The 19,078-nt window shown below is 42.4% G+C and overlaps 1 protein-coding gene across 1 annotated transcript; it reads right to left on the minus strand.

Moving 5' to 3' along the window:
• Nucleotides 1–16,567: 16,567 nt before the first annotated feature.
• On the minus strand, nt 16,568–18,959 carry LOC142187012 (exportin-1-like). Its single transcript, XM_075261421.1, has 3 exons — nt 18,804–18,959; nt 18,623–18,719; nt 16,568–18,014 (listed from the first exon to the last, which is right to left on the minus strand). The coding sequence occupies exons 1-3, from the start codon at nt 18,953–18,955 to the stop codon at nt 17,868–17,870; spliced, it is 396 nt and encodes a 131-aa protein (XP_075117522.1). The 5' UTR covers nt 18,956–18,959; the 3' UTR covers nt 16,568–17,867.
• Nucleotides 18,960–19,078: the final 119 nt, after the last annotated feature.

The raw sequence follows: 19,078 nt of genomic DNA on the forward strand, positions 1-19,078 counted from the left end.
CATGATGTAAGGGAGCATGTCAAAAGTTCGTCACAGGGCCCCGCCATTCCTAGTTACACCACTGTATATATATATATATATATATATATATATATATATATATATATATATATATATCATTCCCCCACATCCAAACCGCAGCACAACAGATGGGGTATTCCTGCCCCTGTGTGCATTTTAGGACAGGTGGAACTTTTAATAAACTTAATTGACAAGCTGACCCTCCTATAAGAGGTAAGGGGAACCTCCCCACCCCCGTGTTTTTTTTTCTGTCCTGTGTGCAAGGACGAGTGGAGGGAGGTTTCCTCTTGCTTCCCCTTTCTTCCTCTCCCATGACTCCATGGGGGGTGGTATTGTGTCTTACCTGCCTTTTCCGGGGCCTGTGAGGTTTTTTTGGCAGCTCTTCCGGCTGCAGCACTGCCCGGCGTCTGCCTTACATTCTTCCGGCTGGGCGCTCGCTCCTGGGAGTTGGACACGCGCGCCCGGCTCTGGCCTAGAAATGTTTATTTTTTATAAAACAATATTCAAGTGATACTAGATTTATTTGCCCCCCCCCCCTGTCTTCTTTCTTTTGGTATATCATAGTGGATTATGGATTATGTACCTTGTCCTATTTAGGTCTCTTCGAGCCAGCACTCTGTGCTTGGTCTGTTATTGGATCCAGCTCTGCTGATTGTTGTGGCGATTTTTCTTCTTGACGTTCACTCGTTTGTGTCTGTCTGTGACTTCTTTGAAGACGGTATCTTTTATCCCTAGCTAGGCTTTGGAAGTGCTTTTTTGCCTGATACTTAGTATCTTTCTCTCTTTCTTTTCTAGATGTCTTCCTCTTCCCCTAAAGGGGACGAATCCCCCAGGAGAGAGTACGTCTAGGCGGCGACACCTCTACTGTACCGAATGTGACATTCCTCTGCCGGATGGGTACGAATACAACCGTTGCCGTCAGTTCCGTGGTCCTCCACAAGAAGAGCCGTCCTTACGGGACGTTGTCTCCTGGATAAAGGAATTTGTAGAGGACTCCATGCAGGAAATGAAGAACTCCCTTTCTCATCTGACCAAAAGACCTAGACTAGAGTCCCAGTCCCAGCACTATCCGTCCGAAGGGGAATCGCAAATGGCGATTGATGTCTCCTCAGATGAGGATTCATTGGTGCTCAAACCCATCTTTCCGTTGGAGAAATTGCCTAAATTGCTTAAGTCCAACCGTCCAGGCGGGCGCGATGTTGATAATGGGGATGCCTCAAGTTCCACCTATAGAAGGTCCACGGCCTTCCAAGTGGATCCAGCCCTGGCCAAGGCCATGGAGGCCGAATGGAAGCGACCTGATGGGTCCTTTTTCCAGTATAAAAGATTTAAGACCTTGTTTCCGCTCGAGGATAGCCAACAGACTCCGTGGGTCCATCCTCCTAAGGTTGATTTAGCCGTGGCGAAACTTTCCCGGCGTACCGTGGTCCTGGCCGAGGATGGGTCGAACCTCCATGATGCCATGGATAGAAGGGCGGAATGTATCCTTGGACGGATCTACTCAGCAGCGGCTTCCCAGGCCACTATTGGCGTAGCCTCCAATGAAGTGGCAAACACCCTCCGCTCAAGCTTGGCCAGTCTTCAGAGGGATATTGACTCAGGCGTTCCTCGGGATGACTTGTCTTCTCTGTCATCCTTCTCCTTAGCAGCAGATTTTCTCACAAAAGCCTCACTCTACCAAGTCAAGGTGGTCGCCAAGGTTATGGCCTTATCTACTGCTGCTAGGAGGCCCTTGTGGCTGAAGCCGTGGAGGGTTGATAATGCGTCCAAATACAATCTATGCGCCCTCCCTTTTGAGCCAGGGAGGCTCTTTGGGACGCAGTTGGACGACATAATGGAAGGCCTGGCGAATAAGAAGGGGGAAGTCTCTCCCCCAATCGTTCATAGGAAGATATGGACCTTCCCGAGGCAGAGGTTTTCAGCGCCAGCCTCCTTCTAGACCCCAGCAGAGGTCGGGATTCCAGGCCCGGGGATTGGGACGTTCGTTTTTCCAGGGAGGACCCCAAGAAACCATCCTTCTGACGGTGTCTGTACTCCCCATCTGGAGGGCTCTCCATCAGTCGGAGGTCGCCTAAGTCTGTTTTCTCCTGCCTGGCTTCAATCAATCTAGGACCCCTGGGTCCTCCAACTAGTTCAACATGGTTACCGGATAGACTTCATGTCTCCTCCACCCGACAGATTTATTGTAACCCGCTCTTTTTCCGCTCCAAAGCAAGCTTGCTTGGAAAGATCAGTCCAAGAGTATCTGGGCAAGGCCGCCCTAGAATCAGTTCCAGCGGAAGAAAGAGACTTGGGTATTTAATCTCCAGTTTTTCTTGTACCAAAAACGTCTGGGGATTGGCATATAATAGATCTCCGTTACCTGAACAAATTCATCCGCAAGGTGCATTTTCAGATGGAGACAATAATAATAATAAATTTTATTTATATAGCGCCAACATATTCCGCAGCGCTGTACAATTTGTAGAGTTCAAATACAGACAGATACATAACAAAGAACGTCATTTATCACAATGAGACTGAGGGCCCTGCTCGCAAGAGCTTACAATCTATGAGGTACACGGGGTGACACAAGAGGTAGCAGGGGCGGCATTTCTTATACAGTATTCAGACAATTTTGTAATAGAGGTGACTGTCATTACACAAACAAAACTTTATGAGCCGTCACTAGTGGTGTCCTGTAACATGTGGATGGAGCTTGGACCTATAAAGTTAGCCTGAAAAGACATCACATCATGTGGGTTAATGTGGGCGCGGGGACAGAGGAAGGTTAAATTTTGGTGAATCTAATTATAGTACGGAAGGGTTTATGTTAGAAATTGTGATAGGCCTGTCTGAAAAGATGTGTCTTTAGTTTGCGTTTGAAACTGTAGAAATTGGGAGTTAATCTGATTGTCCGGGGTAGAGCATTCCAGAGAAGTGGTGCAACTCGGGAGAAGTCTTGTATACGAGCGTGGGAGGTTCTGATAATAGAGGATGTAAGTGTTAGGTCATTGAGTGAGCGGAGAGCACGGGTTTGGCAGACAGAGATGAGGGAGGAAATGTAGGGAGGTGCAGCATTATGGAAAGCCTTGTGGATGAGGGTGATAACTTTATATTTTATTCTATAATGAATAGGAAACCAATGTAGTGACTGGCACAGACCGGAGGCATCGCTGTAGCGTCTAGCCTGGTAAATGAGCCTGGCCGCTGCATTCAGAATAGATTGTAGAGGAGAGAGTTTAGTGAGGGGAAGACCGATTAGTATGGAGTTACAGTAGTCAAGGCGAGAATGAATCAGAGAGACAATAAGTGTCTTTAGTGCAGGGGTGCCCAATACGTCGATCGCGATCTACTGATCGCAAAGGACGTATGGGTCGATCGCGGGATGCAGGGATCCCCGGTGTCTGCTTGTTCACAGTGCAGGCTGAGAGTCATCTCTGGACACTGGCAGACGGGGCTGCCGCAGCCCCAGCCTGCCAGTGTCCAGAGATACCTCTGTATAAGTGCAGGGGTGATGTCATGGGAAGATGTGTATAAATGGGTGTCATCAGCATAAAGATGGTACCTGAAGCCAAATCTGGTGATGACATAACAAACAAAAGGTGTGTCAGCTCACTCACATGTTTTCTGATATAACCACGCCATCACAAGATTAGCCAAATAGTGGTTCCAATCTTTATTTTTCAACCAGATTTAGTACAGACTACAAAGAAGTGACAAACATAATTCGCAAAAATATGGGGATTTTACATCAAGATGACACACTCAGTACTATATTGACTGGAGGAGTAAGATTTGTTTCCAGAAAAGGAAAAACATTAGGAAACTATTTATCCCCTAGCCTTTTTTTGGAGGATAAAAATAAATCTAGATCCGAAACCTGGCTATACATCAAAGGTTTTTATAAGTGTGGATTAAACAGGTGTCAAACATGTAAATTTGCAGAAAAAACATCTATATTTAAAAACTCTACTAATACCATGACTTTTGAAATTGATGGTTTCATGAACTGCATGACAGATCATGTGGTCTACATGATCACTTGTAAGATATGTAATATCTATTATGTAGGTAGCACGATTAGATCCCTGAAGCTTAGGATATCCGAACATGTACAAAGTATCACAAATAAAAATTCCATGAAAATTACAGGGGTAACAAGACATTTTCGGGAAAAACATGAAGGAGATATTTCGTCCCTTAGTTTTAAGGCAATTGAGTGTATCATCAAACCAGAAAGAGGAGGAAACTGGGAGCATTTGGTTAGAATCAGAGAAGCCTTTTGGATATTAAAATTGGATACAAGGGCACCCAAAGGAATGAATTATAAAAATGATCTTTCTTATATATACAAATTTTGATCAATAATAACATCACACTCAGGTTTTTCCTAGATTATAAGGCATATGTTTGAACAATATTTCAAAGTGCGATTTTGGATCTATGGTCTATATACAGTGGGTATATATTGTTTGATCATAATATTATTATTAGTGTAATCGAATAGTAAACATTCGTAATAATAATACGTAACATAGATAAAATTAATATTCAAAAAAATATATAAAAAGAAGATCTCTAAATTTAAATCAAATTAAAAATAATTTATGAAAAATCTGAGTGTTTTTTCGTTTTTTGTATATACATTAAGAGTATAAACATGAAAACTAGATTTTAAACTAAAAATATGGATATACTTACGTTTTGAATTGATTTTCAAGCAGAGCCATACCATTCTTTGTGCCGTGTATATACTAGACGAAGCTTTCTTATTTATGATTGGTCCATTTAACCACATGACTAATTCATTAGAATACGCATGCGCACTTGAGAGTAAGTCGGACATTTTCATTGTGGGCAGTACGAGTGCTCATGCGGTCCTATAGGCCATCTTTCTTCTCATGATTGATGTTTTAGCCATATCATTCTTTGCGCCGCGTACACACTAGATGAAGTTTTTTCACTCATGATTAGTCTATTTATCCACATCATGAATTTGTTAGAACACGCATGCGCACTTGAGAGTTAGTCGGACATCTTTTTTGTGGGCAGCACGAGTGTTTATGTGGTGCTATGGGCCATCTTTCTTCTCATGATCGTTGTTCCGTAAGTTCACTATGGTTTTATATTATTTGTTTTTTATTATATGTATGTTTATGTATGTTTTATATGTTTATTATATGGATCCATTTTGTTTCTGCTTTTCTGTTTTGTATGTTTGTCATGTTTTTCATTGTGACCTTTTTTGATTGTTACGTAGAGTTTCTGACCCTAGTACTAAACAGGTGTATGATTAATTAATAGTACTATTTAAGGTTGTCAGTTTCTTTGTGGCGTCAGACTATGAGAGAAAATTTTTCACAATAAAAGCTAAGTTTTATCTTAAGGAATTTGATACTGGATTTTTCAATTTTGGACGTACAAATCTGGTGATGGTTTGTCCAATGGGGGCTGTGTAGAGTGAAAAGAGCAGGGGGCCTAGGACCGAGCCCTGAGGAACCCCAACAGCAAGGGAAAGAGGGGAAGAAACAGAGCCCGCAAATGATACACTGAAAGTGCGGTCTGAGAGATAAGAGGAGAACCAGGAGAGCGCAGTGTCGTTGAGGCCAACTGAGCGGAGCATAGTGAGGAGGAGATGATGGTCAACAGTGTCAAATGCTGCAGAGAGGTCCAGAAGAATAAGAAGAGAGAAGTCACCATTGGATTTAGCCATTAGGAGATCATTGGAGACTTTTGTGAGAGCTGTTTCAGTAGAGTGCAGAGCGCGGAAGCCAGATTGTAAGGGGTCAAGAAGAGAGTTAGCAGAGAGATAGCGGATTAAACGAGAATAGACCAGGCGTTCCAAAAGTTTAGAGATGAAGGGGAGGTTAGAGACGGGTCGATAGCACAGGATGGGTCCAGGGAGGGTTTTTTCAATAGCGAAGTTATAACAGTATGCTTGAAGGAGGATGGGAAGATTCCAGAAGAGAGAGAGAGAGAGGTTAAATATTTTAGTAAGGTAAGTCTTGACAGCAGGCGACAGAGATTGGAGAAGGTGCGAGGGGAAGGGGTCACTACTGCAGGTTGTAGGGCGAGATAAAGAAAGTAGCTGAGAGACTTCCTCTTCTGTAACAGGTTCAAAAGATGAGAAAAGACAGTCTGAAGTGCGGTTGGTGAGGGGTTTCAGTACTGTGGTAGGTGATGGAATCAATGCCACCTGGGGCTTGGGCAGTTATTTCCTGACAGATCTTATCAATTTTATCATGGAAATACGTGGCCAGGTCATCAGCACTAAGGTTTGTGAATGGCATCCGCACCTTGGGTGTGAGTAAGGAGTGAAAAGTTTCAAAAAGCCTTTTAGCGTTTGCTGGAGAGAGAAGAGATGAGGGCGGTGAAATAGTCTTGTTTGGCGAGGTGAAGGGCAGAACTATATGTTTTAAGCATAAAGTCTGTGGTCGCTTTCCTTCAACTCGGCGATGTCCTCGTCACTCTAGACCTGCAAGATGCCAATCTTCATGTGCTGATTGCATCCTCTCACAGAAGATATCTCAGGATAGCAGTTCTGTTGCATGGTCGTCTGCGCCACCTCCAGTTCACAGCTCTCCTGTTCGGGATTTCTTCGGCTCCCTTCATATTCACGAAAGTTGTAGCTCCCGTGGCCGCGGTCCTCAGACTCCAGGGACTACTTATAGTCCCGTACCTGGACGACTGGTTGCTGAAGGCTCACTCAGAAGAGGTCCTGCGCTGCCACCTTCACATGACCATCTCTTTCCTCCAATATCTCGGATGGATGATCAACTGGGACAAATCGGATATTGTCCCCTCCACAAGGAAGGTGTTCCTAGGTCACATACTGAACTCCGTCCAGATGACTGTTTCTCTTCCTCCTGGGAGAAAATCAGGCACCTCTATCTTACCAGGCAAATCTCAATCCGGACAGCCATGAAGGTCCTCTCCTCCTTTCAGCATCTGCAGATGCAGTCCCTTGGGCTCTATGGCATATGCGCCCTCTTCAGAGCGAGGTCCTCAGTGTTTAGGACTGCAACCCTCTGGGTCTGGACATACTAATTCAACTATCCCTCAATACTCATCTGTCACTCAAATGGTGGTTCCACCTCAAAGACAGGAAGTCCACGGTCCAGCTGGTCTGGACCCTGTTGACTACAGATGCATTTCTTACCGGTTGGGGAGCCCATCTAGGCGAGATGCATACGAGAGGGACATGGAGCTGGTTGGAGAAGACCAGGTCATCCAATTGGCGCAAGCTCAGAGCGATTTATATGGCACCCCTACATTTTGCCCCTCTGCTCCTGGGCAAGGCAGTAAAGATCCGCTCGGACAACGTAACCGCAGTCCTCTATCTAAACAAGCAGGGAGGCACCCGGTCATCTGCCCTCCTCAAGGAAGCAGGTCTAATCTTCTCCTGGGCAGAAGAGAATCTAACACACCTCATGTCGGTTCATATCAAAGGGTCCCTGAATGTATTGGCGGACCAACTGAGTCGTGGCCGTCCGGTCTCACGGGAATGGTCTCTCAACAGGGAGATATTCCATCAAATCACAGAGATGTGGGGACTACCAGACGTGGACCTGATGGCCACGAAATACAACGCTAAAGTAGAGAAATTTTGTTCCCTCTACCAAGAGGACAATCCTTTGGCAATAGATGCCCTGTCGATCCCATGGAGGTTCAGGCTGGCTTACATCTTCCCTCCACTTTCCATGATGCCAAGGGTATTGATGAAGGTAAGACAGGATCAAGCATCTGCGATAGCAATCATCCCCTTTTGGCCAAAGAGGGCTTGGTTTACCCAACTCATTCAGATGAGTCGAGGGATTTATTGGAGGCTTCCCCCGATGCACAACCTGGTTACTCAGGGTACCAGACTCTGCCAAGATCTAAACAGGTTCAACTTGACAGCCTGGAAGTTGAGCGGCCCGTATCTGGACTAGAAAATCTGTCCGTGGCCGTCCAAAACACCATAGCCAGTTCCAGGGCTCCTTCTACGACCAGAGCCTATGACCGGATTTTCAACGTTTTCAAGGTCCTTTAAGGATCTGCCTATTTCTCTAATACGGGAGTTTTTGCAGGATGGACTGGACAAGGGGCTGCCACCCGCCACCCTTAAAGTACATGTGGCTGCCCTATCCTCCTGCTTACACAGACGCCTATCTCAGGATGTACTCGTAGCCCAGTTTCTTAATGGTGCAACAAGGCTGAGACCAACCATATGCTCTCCAGTTGCGCAGTGGGACCTTTCCACAGTTCTAGCGGGCCTTTGCAGTCCCCCCTTTGAACCACTGGATCTGAAATATGTATCTTTCAAGATGGCCTTTTTATTGGCCATAACATCTGCCAAACGTGTGGGAGAACTTCAAGCTCTCTCCTCTACGAAGCCCATGTACAGTTCTTTCTGGACCGAGTCCAATTAAGATTTTTGCCGGGTTTTTTTTACCTAAAATTCCCTCCTATGCCAACATCAATCAGGTTAATTCTTTGCCGTTTTTTTTCCCTACTCTCCTGAGGAGGAGAAGTGGCATTCTCTAGATGTGGTAAGATGTCTACATGTGTACCTTGACCACACTAGAGAATTCAGGAAGGAGGAGAACTTAATATCATTTTTTGGTAAATCTAAGGGCTTGAAAGCTTCCAAGCCCACCTGGGCTAGATGAATCAAGGAAGCAATAAGACTCTTTATTTCCCAAGGTTTTTCCCTGCCGGACTTTGTGAAGGCCCATTCTACTAGGGCCATAGTGGCCTCCTGGGCGGAGAAACGCTCAGTATTTTTAGAACAGATTTGCTCTGCGGCCACCTGGCGCTCTCGTTCCACGTTTGTTAGATACTATAGGCTAGACTTACAGGGTTCAGAGGCGACTGCCTTTGGACGGTCAATCTTATCTACTGTATGCCGAGGGGGCCCTCCCTAGGGGTTATCTCGCTACATCCCCATCTGTTGTGCTGCGGTTTGGACGTGGGGGAATCGTTGGTTATGTAGATAACCCATTTTCTCTTAGTCCAAACAGCAGCACAAGACTTCCCTCCCTATGGTATATTGTACTTTATATTTAACTCGGGGGTGGGGAGTTTTTTGTTTTTTTTTTACCTCTTATAGGAGAGTCAGCTTGTCAATTAAGTTTATTAAAAGTTCCACCTTTCCTAAACCGCACACATCACTGTTGCGCTGCTGTTTGGACTAAGGAAATACAGGTCATCTACATAACCAATGATTTTTAAATAATCACATACTTGCACAGCCTTTAGAAAGGCTATTCCACATGTATCTTTTGTATGTAAATTGCCTTAGTAGCTTTTGAATGAGCCTGTTCTTATTCATATGCTAATTCGCTTCCACCATGCACCCTCTGCTATTCTCTCCTATATATGTATACTGCACAGGCTGCTGCCGACTCATCTCCCTGCTCGCTCGCACACACATAGGAGAGAATATCAGAGAGGAGGCTGCTGACAACTTCCGATGCTGGATGGAGCAGGCATGCAGCTGGGACCGGCGTCCTGCCGCTTAACCCCCTGCGCACTGGCACCCATTCATTCCTATGGGAGCGTGCTATTCGAACTGGGTTTGACTAGTACTTGCTCATCTTTAATCTTACTCCGTTAGGATAGAGTATTTTTAAATTATGTACTAACAAAAAGAGGGAGCTGAAAATACGCCTGATCAACATTCTCTGTCTTGTAACAGAATGGTAGGATAACACTGTTGCTTTACAGCAAAGGAGTACCATCAAAATCGAGTTGCTATCAAAATCCAGAAAAACCTCAAAAGGGAGAATAAAATTATCTTTTAGTATTTTTGGACTATATGACGCACTTCTAAAACCCATGCCAGGTCTGTAATGGCGGTCACTCTACTGGAGAGCAGCCGCCATAGCAACCAGGTTTCCACTATACGTGTAGGCCCGAAGTCAATGACTTCTAATTCTGGGCATAAAAATTAACCCCCCCCAGTGTAAAATACCCCCCAGGGCCAGTCCCCACACCTTTAACCCCTTCCCGCCGATGGCATTTTTTGATTTTCGTTTTTGACTCCCCTCCTTCTAAACTCCATAACTTTTTTATTTCTCCGCTCCCAGAGTCATATGAGGTCTTAATTTTTGCGGGACAAATTTTTCTTCATGATGCTGCCATTAATTATTCTATATAATGTACTGGGAAGCAGGAAAAAAATTCAGAATGGGGTGGATTTGAAGAAAAAATGCATTTCTGCGACTTTCTTACGGGCTTTGGTTTTACGGCGTTCACTGTGCAGCCAAAATGACATGTCCCCTGTATTCTGTGTTTCGGTACGGTTCCAGGGATACCAAATTTATATGGTTTTATTTACATTTTGACCCCTAAAAAAATTCCAAAACTGTGTTAAAAAATTTTTTTTTCTAAAAGTCGCCATATTCCGACGGCCGTAACTTTTTTATACGTAAGTGTATGGGGATGCATAGGGCGTCTTTTTTTGCGGGGTCGGGTGTACTTTTTAGTTCTACCATTTTCGGGAAATGTTATTGCTTTGATCACTTTTTATTCAAATTTTTAACAGAATCAAAACAGTGAAAAAATGGCGGTTTGGCACTTTCGACTATTTTTCCCGCTACGGCGTTTACCGAACAGGAAAAATATTTTTATAGATTTGTAGAGCGGGCGATTTCGGACACGGGGATACCTAACATGTATATGTTTCACAGTTTTTAACTACTTTTATATGTGTTCTAGGGAAAGGGGGGTGATTTGAACTTTTAATTCTTTTTATATTTTTTTAAACTTTAAAAAAATTTTTTTTTTTTGCATTTATTAGACCCCCTAGGGGTGTTGAACCCCAGGGCGTCTGATCAGTAATGCAATGCATTACAATGCTAATGCATTGCAAAAAAGCATCCTTTCTTTTGCAGGCTGCATAGACCAGCCTGCAAAAGAGAGGATTTGCAGACAAGCCTGGGAGCCTGTACAAGGCTCCCGGCTGTCATGGCAACGGGACGTCCGGGGACCGATCGGAGGCATTAGAGCCGGTTGTCTACTGCTTAAAGCAGTAGACACCCGGCGGCTATGGCGGCCGCCTGGCTCCAGGGCTGTCGCCATAGTTACAGACCCGACATGCGCCGTACTATTACGGAGCATGTCGGGAAGGGGTTAAAGTTGCAGGCCGACCTGTTCGTTTGACAGTCAGTAGCCTACTGAAGGCTCCCAGGCCTGTCATAGCGATATTACTATTGCGGATGGTCACATAGTAATGTAGAGAATCCCCCATGGATGGCAATACACTTGTATTGGACTAATAGTGAAAATAAAAGCTTTAAAAAAAAATAAAAATTCTAAATCACCTCCTTTCCCTAGAATACATATTAAAGTAGAAAATTACTGTGAAACACATAAGGAATCCCTGTGTCCGAAAATGCCGGTCTACCAATATTTTTCCTGTACGGTGAATGTCAAAAGTGCCAAACAGACGGGTCTTTTTTCAATTTTGCCTTCGATTTAAATAAAAGGGGATCTAAGCAATAGACATTCCCCAAAATGGTAGAACTAAAAAGTACATCTGGCCCCACAAAAAAATGCTCTATGCTTCTCCATACAGCCGCAGGGTCACCTGTCAATGCGGCCTTGCAGCTGTTGCAAAACTACAACTCCCATTTATGAATTTTTTTTTTACCCTATTCTCCTCCTCTAAAACCTAGGTGCATCTTATAGTCCAGTGCATCTTAGTCTGAAAAATAAGAATAAATCGGCGGAGCACTCTGGGAGAAAGAACTGAAAAGGTGGTAACAGAATATAATGTGCAGGGTTATTACAGGGAGCAGCAGCAATCCTAAGACTATTGTATATGTAACGTAAGCATTCACTGACCTCCTTAATCCCCTCCTGTTCTGGTTTAGTACACTTTTTTTTTCCCCTCACAAGACCATTTAAAAGCTTCTGGAAGGGCCCACACATACAAAAGAATCTATTAAAATGGATGTGCAGTGAGAACAGCCAGAACTGGAACACTTTACTGCAAAGGATGCAAACCCTTTGCACAAGCAAATTTCTGCTGTCAGGAAGTGTCCACTTATTACAGGTATGGATGTACATACTGTAATTCCTGGCGCCGCCCTGAGAGTGGCTGGCTGCCTGATACAGTGCTCCAAGCTGGGAGCAACCTTTATCTTTCCTTTTTCACTCTTTTTCTCTGTATCTTCAAGAATCCTGTAACCAAGCAAACTAGCACTATGAATTAGCAAGTATAAATCGAATGGAAGATCCTGTGGAGTATTTTGTTCCTTTTGTTTCTATTGTTAAGCATGGACAATGACTCAAGACCTGGACATGTGCCTGTTACCATCCCCCCCAGGAGCTAAGGACAGCATGGACACCATGTGGCATGGAGGAGAAACCTACATGTTAGTGCGGACTTCTTTTCAAAGAGATGATTTTTGGAGTCTATTGCTGATGTGTGAAGATGCCTACAGCTGACTGATATTTCTTTCTATTACTGTGGACACGTGGGACTCTGTTACAACCTGGGAACCTACCATCACCCACCTACCCATGTGTTTATGGAAGCTTGGCAAGAGAGCAGCACCCTGTCTACCTGGATGGCTTCAGACCTCTCTGGGCAGTAGAACACAGTGGTATTAAAAAAGGAAGAGGAGGGCTTGTGATGAAGGATATTTGGGGCATTTTTTTGTGGTTAATGGACAATAGCGCTGATGCAAGATACCGAACTACCAGCTGTGAGCAGGAGATCTCACCACCTACCAAAGGAACTGCCACATGTTATCATGATAGCTGCATATGTCCTCCACCTCTGCAAAAAAAAAAAACAACCAAAAAACGTTTTTTTGCCTGTTATATCTACATGCTGTGACCCCCCCCTCCTCATGTCCTCCAACCACGGTCAGGCTGTATTAACATCACTTCACACAGAGAACTAAATGATCCTGCAGTGTGTCTGTGTTTCTTTCTTTTTAGTTGCTATGATTCCTAGGATTTCTCTGCCATGAGCTTGTATGTGTTTTTCTCTCGTTATATACTACTGTACCATCTATGAAACTGTATCACTGAAATTTCCCCATTGTGGGACTATTAAAGGATTATCTTATCTTATGTCAGCCTAACAGGAGCAAGGATAGTGGTTGCACATTTAGGTTTCCTACCTCCTATTTTACATATGGCATGGACACAAGGCAACAATATAAACCAGGGATAACTTCTGCGGGTCATAGCAGATTTGTACCTGGTTAGGAGATGCTGACGAGGTTTTGTATTACATATGTGAGGACAACCACCTCCATTTTAGTTGAGAATACCTCGCACCCACCCAAGCTGGTGGTAAATAAAGTTGGTCCCCAAATATCCCAGCTCTGATCTCCCAAGCCTAAAAAAGGCAAAAGTTTCATGTCGTAGAGGGAACCATCTGAGCGAAGTTGCCTTGTCATGGAACATGGATGCCCACAAATTGAATAAAATGTATACCAAATTTTAAGTGGTCTTTCTCTTGTACTTAAACTGGTCATAATAAAGACATTACATTTGTAGGTTTCCCAAGATACATCAGAGGCTGTGCCCTTGGACACAGCACATCTGTAACTGTACATTTATGTCACACTAAGGAGGGGTGACTACAATCTGCATAGTCTGAAGGCAGTCTGTCACAGGATTGGACATGTGGGAATATAACTACCATGATCAGTCAAGACCAGGGGTCGCTAACCTTTTGTAGAATGTAAGAAACACAGCAGTGCTGAATTACACTATGAATTAAAAGAGAAATAGTCTATTAACCCCTTCCCGCCGATGGCATTTTTTGATTTTCGTTTTTGACTCCCCTCCTTCTAAACCCCATATCTTTTTTATTTCTCCGCTCCCAGAGTCATATGAGATCTTAATTTTTGCGGGACAAATTTTTCTTCATGATGCCACCATTAATTATTCTATATAATGTACTGGGAAGCAGGAAAAAAATTCAGAATAGGGTAGATTTGAAGAAAAAATGCATTTCTGCGACTTTCTTACGGGCTTTGGTTTTACGGCGTTCACTGTGCAGCCAAAATGACATGTCCCCTATATTCTGTGTTTCGGTACGGTTCCAGGGATACCAAATTTATATGGTTTTATTTACATTTTGACCCCTAAAAAAAATTCCAAAACTGTTAAAAAAATTTTTTTTCTAAAAGTCGCCATATTCCGACGGCAGTAACTTTTTTATACATAGGTGTACGGGGATGCATAGGGCGTCTTTTTTTGCGGGGCCGGGTGTACTTTTTAGTTCTACCATTTTCGGGAAATGTTATTGCTTTGATCACTTTTTATTCAAATTTTTATCAGAATTAAAACAGTGAAAAAACGGCGGTTTGGCACTTTTGACTATTTTTCCTGCTACGGCGTTTACCGAACAGGAAAAATATTTTTATAGATTTGTAGAGCGGGCGATTTCGGACGCGGGGATACCTAACATGTATGTTTTTCACAGTTTTTAACTACTTTTATATTTGTTCTAGGGAAAGGGGGGTGATTTGAACTTTTAATACTTTTTATATTTTTTTTAACTTTTTTTTTTATTTTTTTTTTGCATTTATTAGACCCCCTAGGGGTGTTGAACCCCAGGGGGTCTGATCACTAATGCAATGCATTACAATGCTAATGCATTGCAAAAAATCATCATCTCTTTTGCAGGCTGTATACACCAGCCTGCAAAAAAGAGAATTTGCAGACCGGCTGGGAGCCTTTAACAAGGCTCCCGGCTGTCATGGCAACGGGGGGGGTGGGGGCTTGGGGGGGGGGGGGGTCGGCCCTGCCAAAATGGCGGCGCCCATGCGCCGCCGGAAAAATGGCGCCTCTGGCGCCTTTGACAGCAGCGCCGGAGGGGTTAATGCCTCCGATCGGTCCTCGCGGGCGGTCGCCATAGTTACAGACCCGACACACGCCGTACTATTACGGCGCATGTCGGGAAGGGGTTAAACATGTAACCAAATTCTAGTGTTAGAAGTTGGGGTCTGGAGGAAAAACTAGCAGTTTTAAACAAAAGTATAAGATCCCTGAGGGCTCAAGATACTATTGTGGGCTAAGCGTATCCATCAATAGCTGGAGAGTCGCCTGTAACCGAGCCCTGGCTGCACAATGTTGCAGGTAATATTCTGCTGTCACTGCACCACTGGGAATTGGGAAGCCTTCAGCCACGTGAGGACCACATTAAATAAGACAAAAATGAATTCACAACTGACATTTGTTGCAGAAATTGTTGACAGAAAAAAAAAAAACATTCTACAGATTAGAAAGTTTTTTTGGTTTTTTTTTTTTTTTTTTTGCAGCATTTGATTTGATTTCTGCAAGCCTCATTCAAATGACCACATCAGAAAAACTTGGCATGGAAACTTAGCTTTGGGGAAGTGTGCCCCTCCCGCCACCCAATTGTCCATAAGTAGATCATATATTTGCCTGGGATAAACTCTGAACCTTCTGGTGAGAAGAAAGGGGAGGAAATATTTAGATTGACAGGGCAGATTTAAGCGCATATAGGGTTAAACAGAATTCTACTCATTGAGTACTCTTATTTTGTTGATCATCTTAAGAGACTGCAGATGTTCTTACACATTTGCAAACTGTCAAATTTGAGGCAACTTCCTTTAAATAGGATGCTCTGCACTATACATTTAATGTATGCAAAACATATTATGGCAATTCTGACTGGAAGCAACACCCTGAAGGCACCATTCCCATTGAATAAACCTAGTTTTTAAATTGTAAGGCCTATTACTATAAAATATACAGATTGCTAGAAGATAGTTTAGAAGACTTCACATATGCTAAAGTCTTGTTAGTCTTCCTGGTTGTAATTTTCTCGTCCCAAAGAAGGGAACTTAAAATGTAACACTTCAGACAACTTTTGATTTTCTGGCAGTATTTGAGTCATTAATACACTTTTTAATATACTTTATCAACACATTTTATCTCCTTTCTATGAAGCCCTGCATCTCTTTATTCTTTACATTGCTTCTGTATTGAGAGCTGTTACTTCTTCTCCTTGAATGTTACTGTGTATGAGAGCATGGTGCGTTGAAACATGTAAGAAAATGAGGGTAGGGGAGGATTGTAAAATGTAAAAACATGCTTTGGTTAGATTAGTAAAAAGAAGATCTAGTACTAGCATATCACTTCCAGAAACGATATTGTACTGGTGCTACAATAAGGCTGCAGTACTAGGAAAATCTCCTCTTCATATGACACCAAAAGAGAGTTCGTATGTTTTTTGTTTTTAAATGTCCAAGATAGAAGTCTGAATTTTCTCTACATTTTACACAGCCCTCTACTCCAAGCAAAGTAATATTCTGTGAACTGAATACAGGACAAAGATGTAGGATTTCTTAGAAAGACACTACAATACAAAATTAATAACAAATACTGCCAGAAAAATCATAAGTTGTCCAAAAGTTTACTTACACTAAGAATGGGAAGCTTGCACACAAAAAAAATCCCTAGTTTGGGGATCATAACCAAACTACCATACCACTATTAAATATACCACATGACTCCCGGATATGTACTATTAACATATTAACCATTAAATGTGGCCTCAATTGGGAAGAATCACTTGACTTGAAACTATGAGAATTTATCTTTAATATAAAAAGACTGTGTAACATCCCTAGGATATTGAGTATTGGGCAACTCTGCATTTGTAAAATGACATACAATTCCTGTACAGACTATTTATACACCATTACTCACATAAATTAAATAATGCATTATGCATATGCAAGCAAATTGAAAACTTTAATTTTCATATCTCTGCTTCGTCTCCTGCTTGTGGTTTTTGCAACGTTACACCAAGAGCTCCAGATTATCAGACATATGAAGGACAGGCACTAGACTAAAGGAATTTCACTGTATATATTCTAGAATTCCATGAAACAAATTCAATTACATCTATGATCTCGAGTGAACGCCGAGTGTAATATTTCTCAGTCTCCCTTAAAGCCACCTTGAGAAACCAGAGAAATAAATGTAAACCAAGTTTATTTTGCTTTTTTAAGTAGTAGTGTTCTTAAAGCACTACAGCATGGTAAACAATGTAAATTAGTACAAGTCATCTCAAAAGCCAGAGTTTTATGAGTTGTTAAAAAGATGCAAGCCTATTCTAACAGGATAAATATTTTTTTTTTTTTAACCATTTCACTTCTCGTTAATGAAGGCTCACAAATGAGCAACACTCCTCATTGAGGAAAACAAAAAGCTGTTGTCGACAAAGCGACAGCACACACACAAAAAACAAAAACATGTGTAAAAATAACTAACTGTATTGTGTTCCCATACTTTCCAGAGTTGCTTTACAACGGGATGATATGCATATGATCTTGCTGCAAAAGTCTATCCAATTTGATGTATTTAGTCTAAGCCGCGTCAACTCAAAATAATCCTGTTCAGAGAACGCAGCAAATGCTCGACTCCTCTACCAAAGACGAGTCTGATGTTATCGACATTTCCATCTACGCTGCAGTGCCCGCTAGAGAAAACTGAATCAAAAAAATATGGATCTTCTAGAGGGGAGAAGAAAAATATTTTTTTTTTTTTTTTTTTTTTGCAGCAATAAACTTGTATTAAATAAATTTAACTGCCCTTAACCCCACAGCCACAAAACAGGGGGGAGTAAATTTTTTATATATAAAAAAAGCCTTAATTCTTTATGTCATGCAAACCTAAAGATGACCAAAGCTTTAAACAATGGAAGGATAATTCACAGAAAATCTGTTATACAAAAAACGCATAATAAGAAAAAGGGCCACTAGGTGACATAATTTACAAATTGGCATCATTTTGGTCAACAAGAATCAAAGTGATGTTTTCCTGAACAAAACCAATGTTCAGCGGGAGGGAAAGTAACGGCAAAACTTGGCTTCTAAAAACTAATCACACATTTCTTCAGGAATCTCATGTGGGTTAAGGATGCCAGGAACTGACATCTGTAGTCTGTGTTTTTCTTCTTGAGCTTGCCTAAGGGCAGTTTCCCTTTCTTCCAGAAATAGGTCTGAAGTGTCTTCTCCAGCGTACTCCTAAAAAACACAAAAACATACAGGTCATAAATGTGGATACATCAGAACAACATACAGTAAAGCACATATAGTGGGGAAAAAGAAAAAAAAAATTGCAACATGTGGCCCCAGCCAAAGACTGATTTCACAAGGCTGCTTTTAGGCCAGGTAAAAACAAGCACAAACAAGGCATTTGGGGGCTGATGTCCCATTTAAGGTCTGTCATGTCAAAAGGGCGGTGTCAGGAAGGGGCGTGTGATTCAGAGCTCCAATCAGACACAGCCAGTGTCAGAGCTCAGAATCACACCCCACCCCTTGTCTGCTGATGCCCGACACAGTCCACCTGACTGTACAGAGACTAAACATCATATCAGGCTCAAAACTAACCGAATTGATTACTCTGGAATGGTGGGGGCTAGAGATAAAAATTCCAACGGTCCCAGAATGAGTGAAGCAGCACTTGTTAATTGATGTAAGGAGCTGAAATTATAGGAGCTGGCAAAACGTCTTTTACCGGGGCTGATAAATAGACTACTTTTCCCCAACACAAACACGGCTGTTTGAAAACAACGCTAAAGTCCAAGGGCATCAGCCCCGTGACATATTGTTAAATTCTGAACTTTTCTTACCTTAATCTGTACAAGAAAGTCCCTAAGGTGTTCTTTAAATGCAGGAATATCCTGATTTAAACTGAAGAGGCCAGTCACAAAAAGTTTAACTTGCGCACTGGAGAGAAAATAAAAAAAATTAAGTTCTTGTTCACTTTTACATAGCATTGTGTGTCACAAGCCTTGGATATTGCAAACTTACTCTTGTAGATGAGGAAATGCAGATTTTAGAAGATTGGCCACGTATTCCTGAATAAATAGCTGATTATTAGGTGGATTTGCAGGATTCAATGCTGCATTTATCTTTCCTTCCTCTACCAAGTTGAACATGTATGCCAGAATTGAAGCATGCATTGTTAAACCTATACAGAAGGAGGAGGAAAGAAGAAGAAACAAAAAAAAAAAAAAAGTAGTATTATAACTTTGCATATGAAATCAGTAAAGGAGGTCTTGAAAATGGTAAGGAATTAAAGCTTA

This window comes from Leptodactylus fuscus, unplaced genomic scaffold, assembly GCF_031893055.1.
Source record: "Leptodactylus fuscus isolate aLepFus1 unplaced genomic scaffold, aLepFus1.hap2 HAP2_SCAFFOLD_1292, whole genome shotgun sequence".
Lineage (NCBI taxonomy): Eukaryota > Metazoa > Chordata > Amphibia > Anura > Leptodactylidae > Leptodactylus > Leptodactylus fuscus.

Bases quoted from the DNA above. Each gene is read 5' to 3' on its own strand.
- LOC142187012 (XM_075261421.1), bottom strand. From the start codon at position 18,955: ATGCATGCTTCAATTCTGGCATACATGTTCAACTTGGTAGAGGAAGGA. The intron at 18,720-18,803 runs GTAAGTTTGCAA...TTTTCTCTCCAG, and splicing joins GCATTTCCTCATCTACAAGA to TGCGCAAGTTAAACTTTTTG. The intron at 18,015-18,622 runs GTAAGAAAAGTT...TGTGTTTTTTAG, and splicing joins ACTTTCTTGTACAGATTAAG to GAGTACGCTGGAGAAGACAC.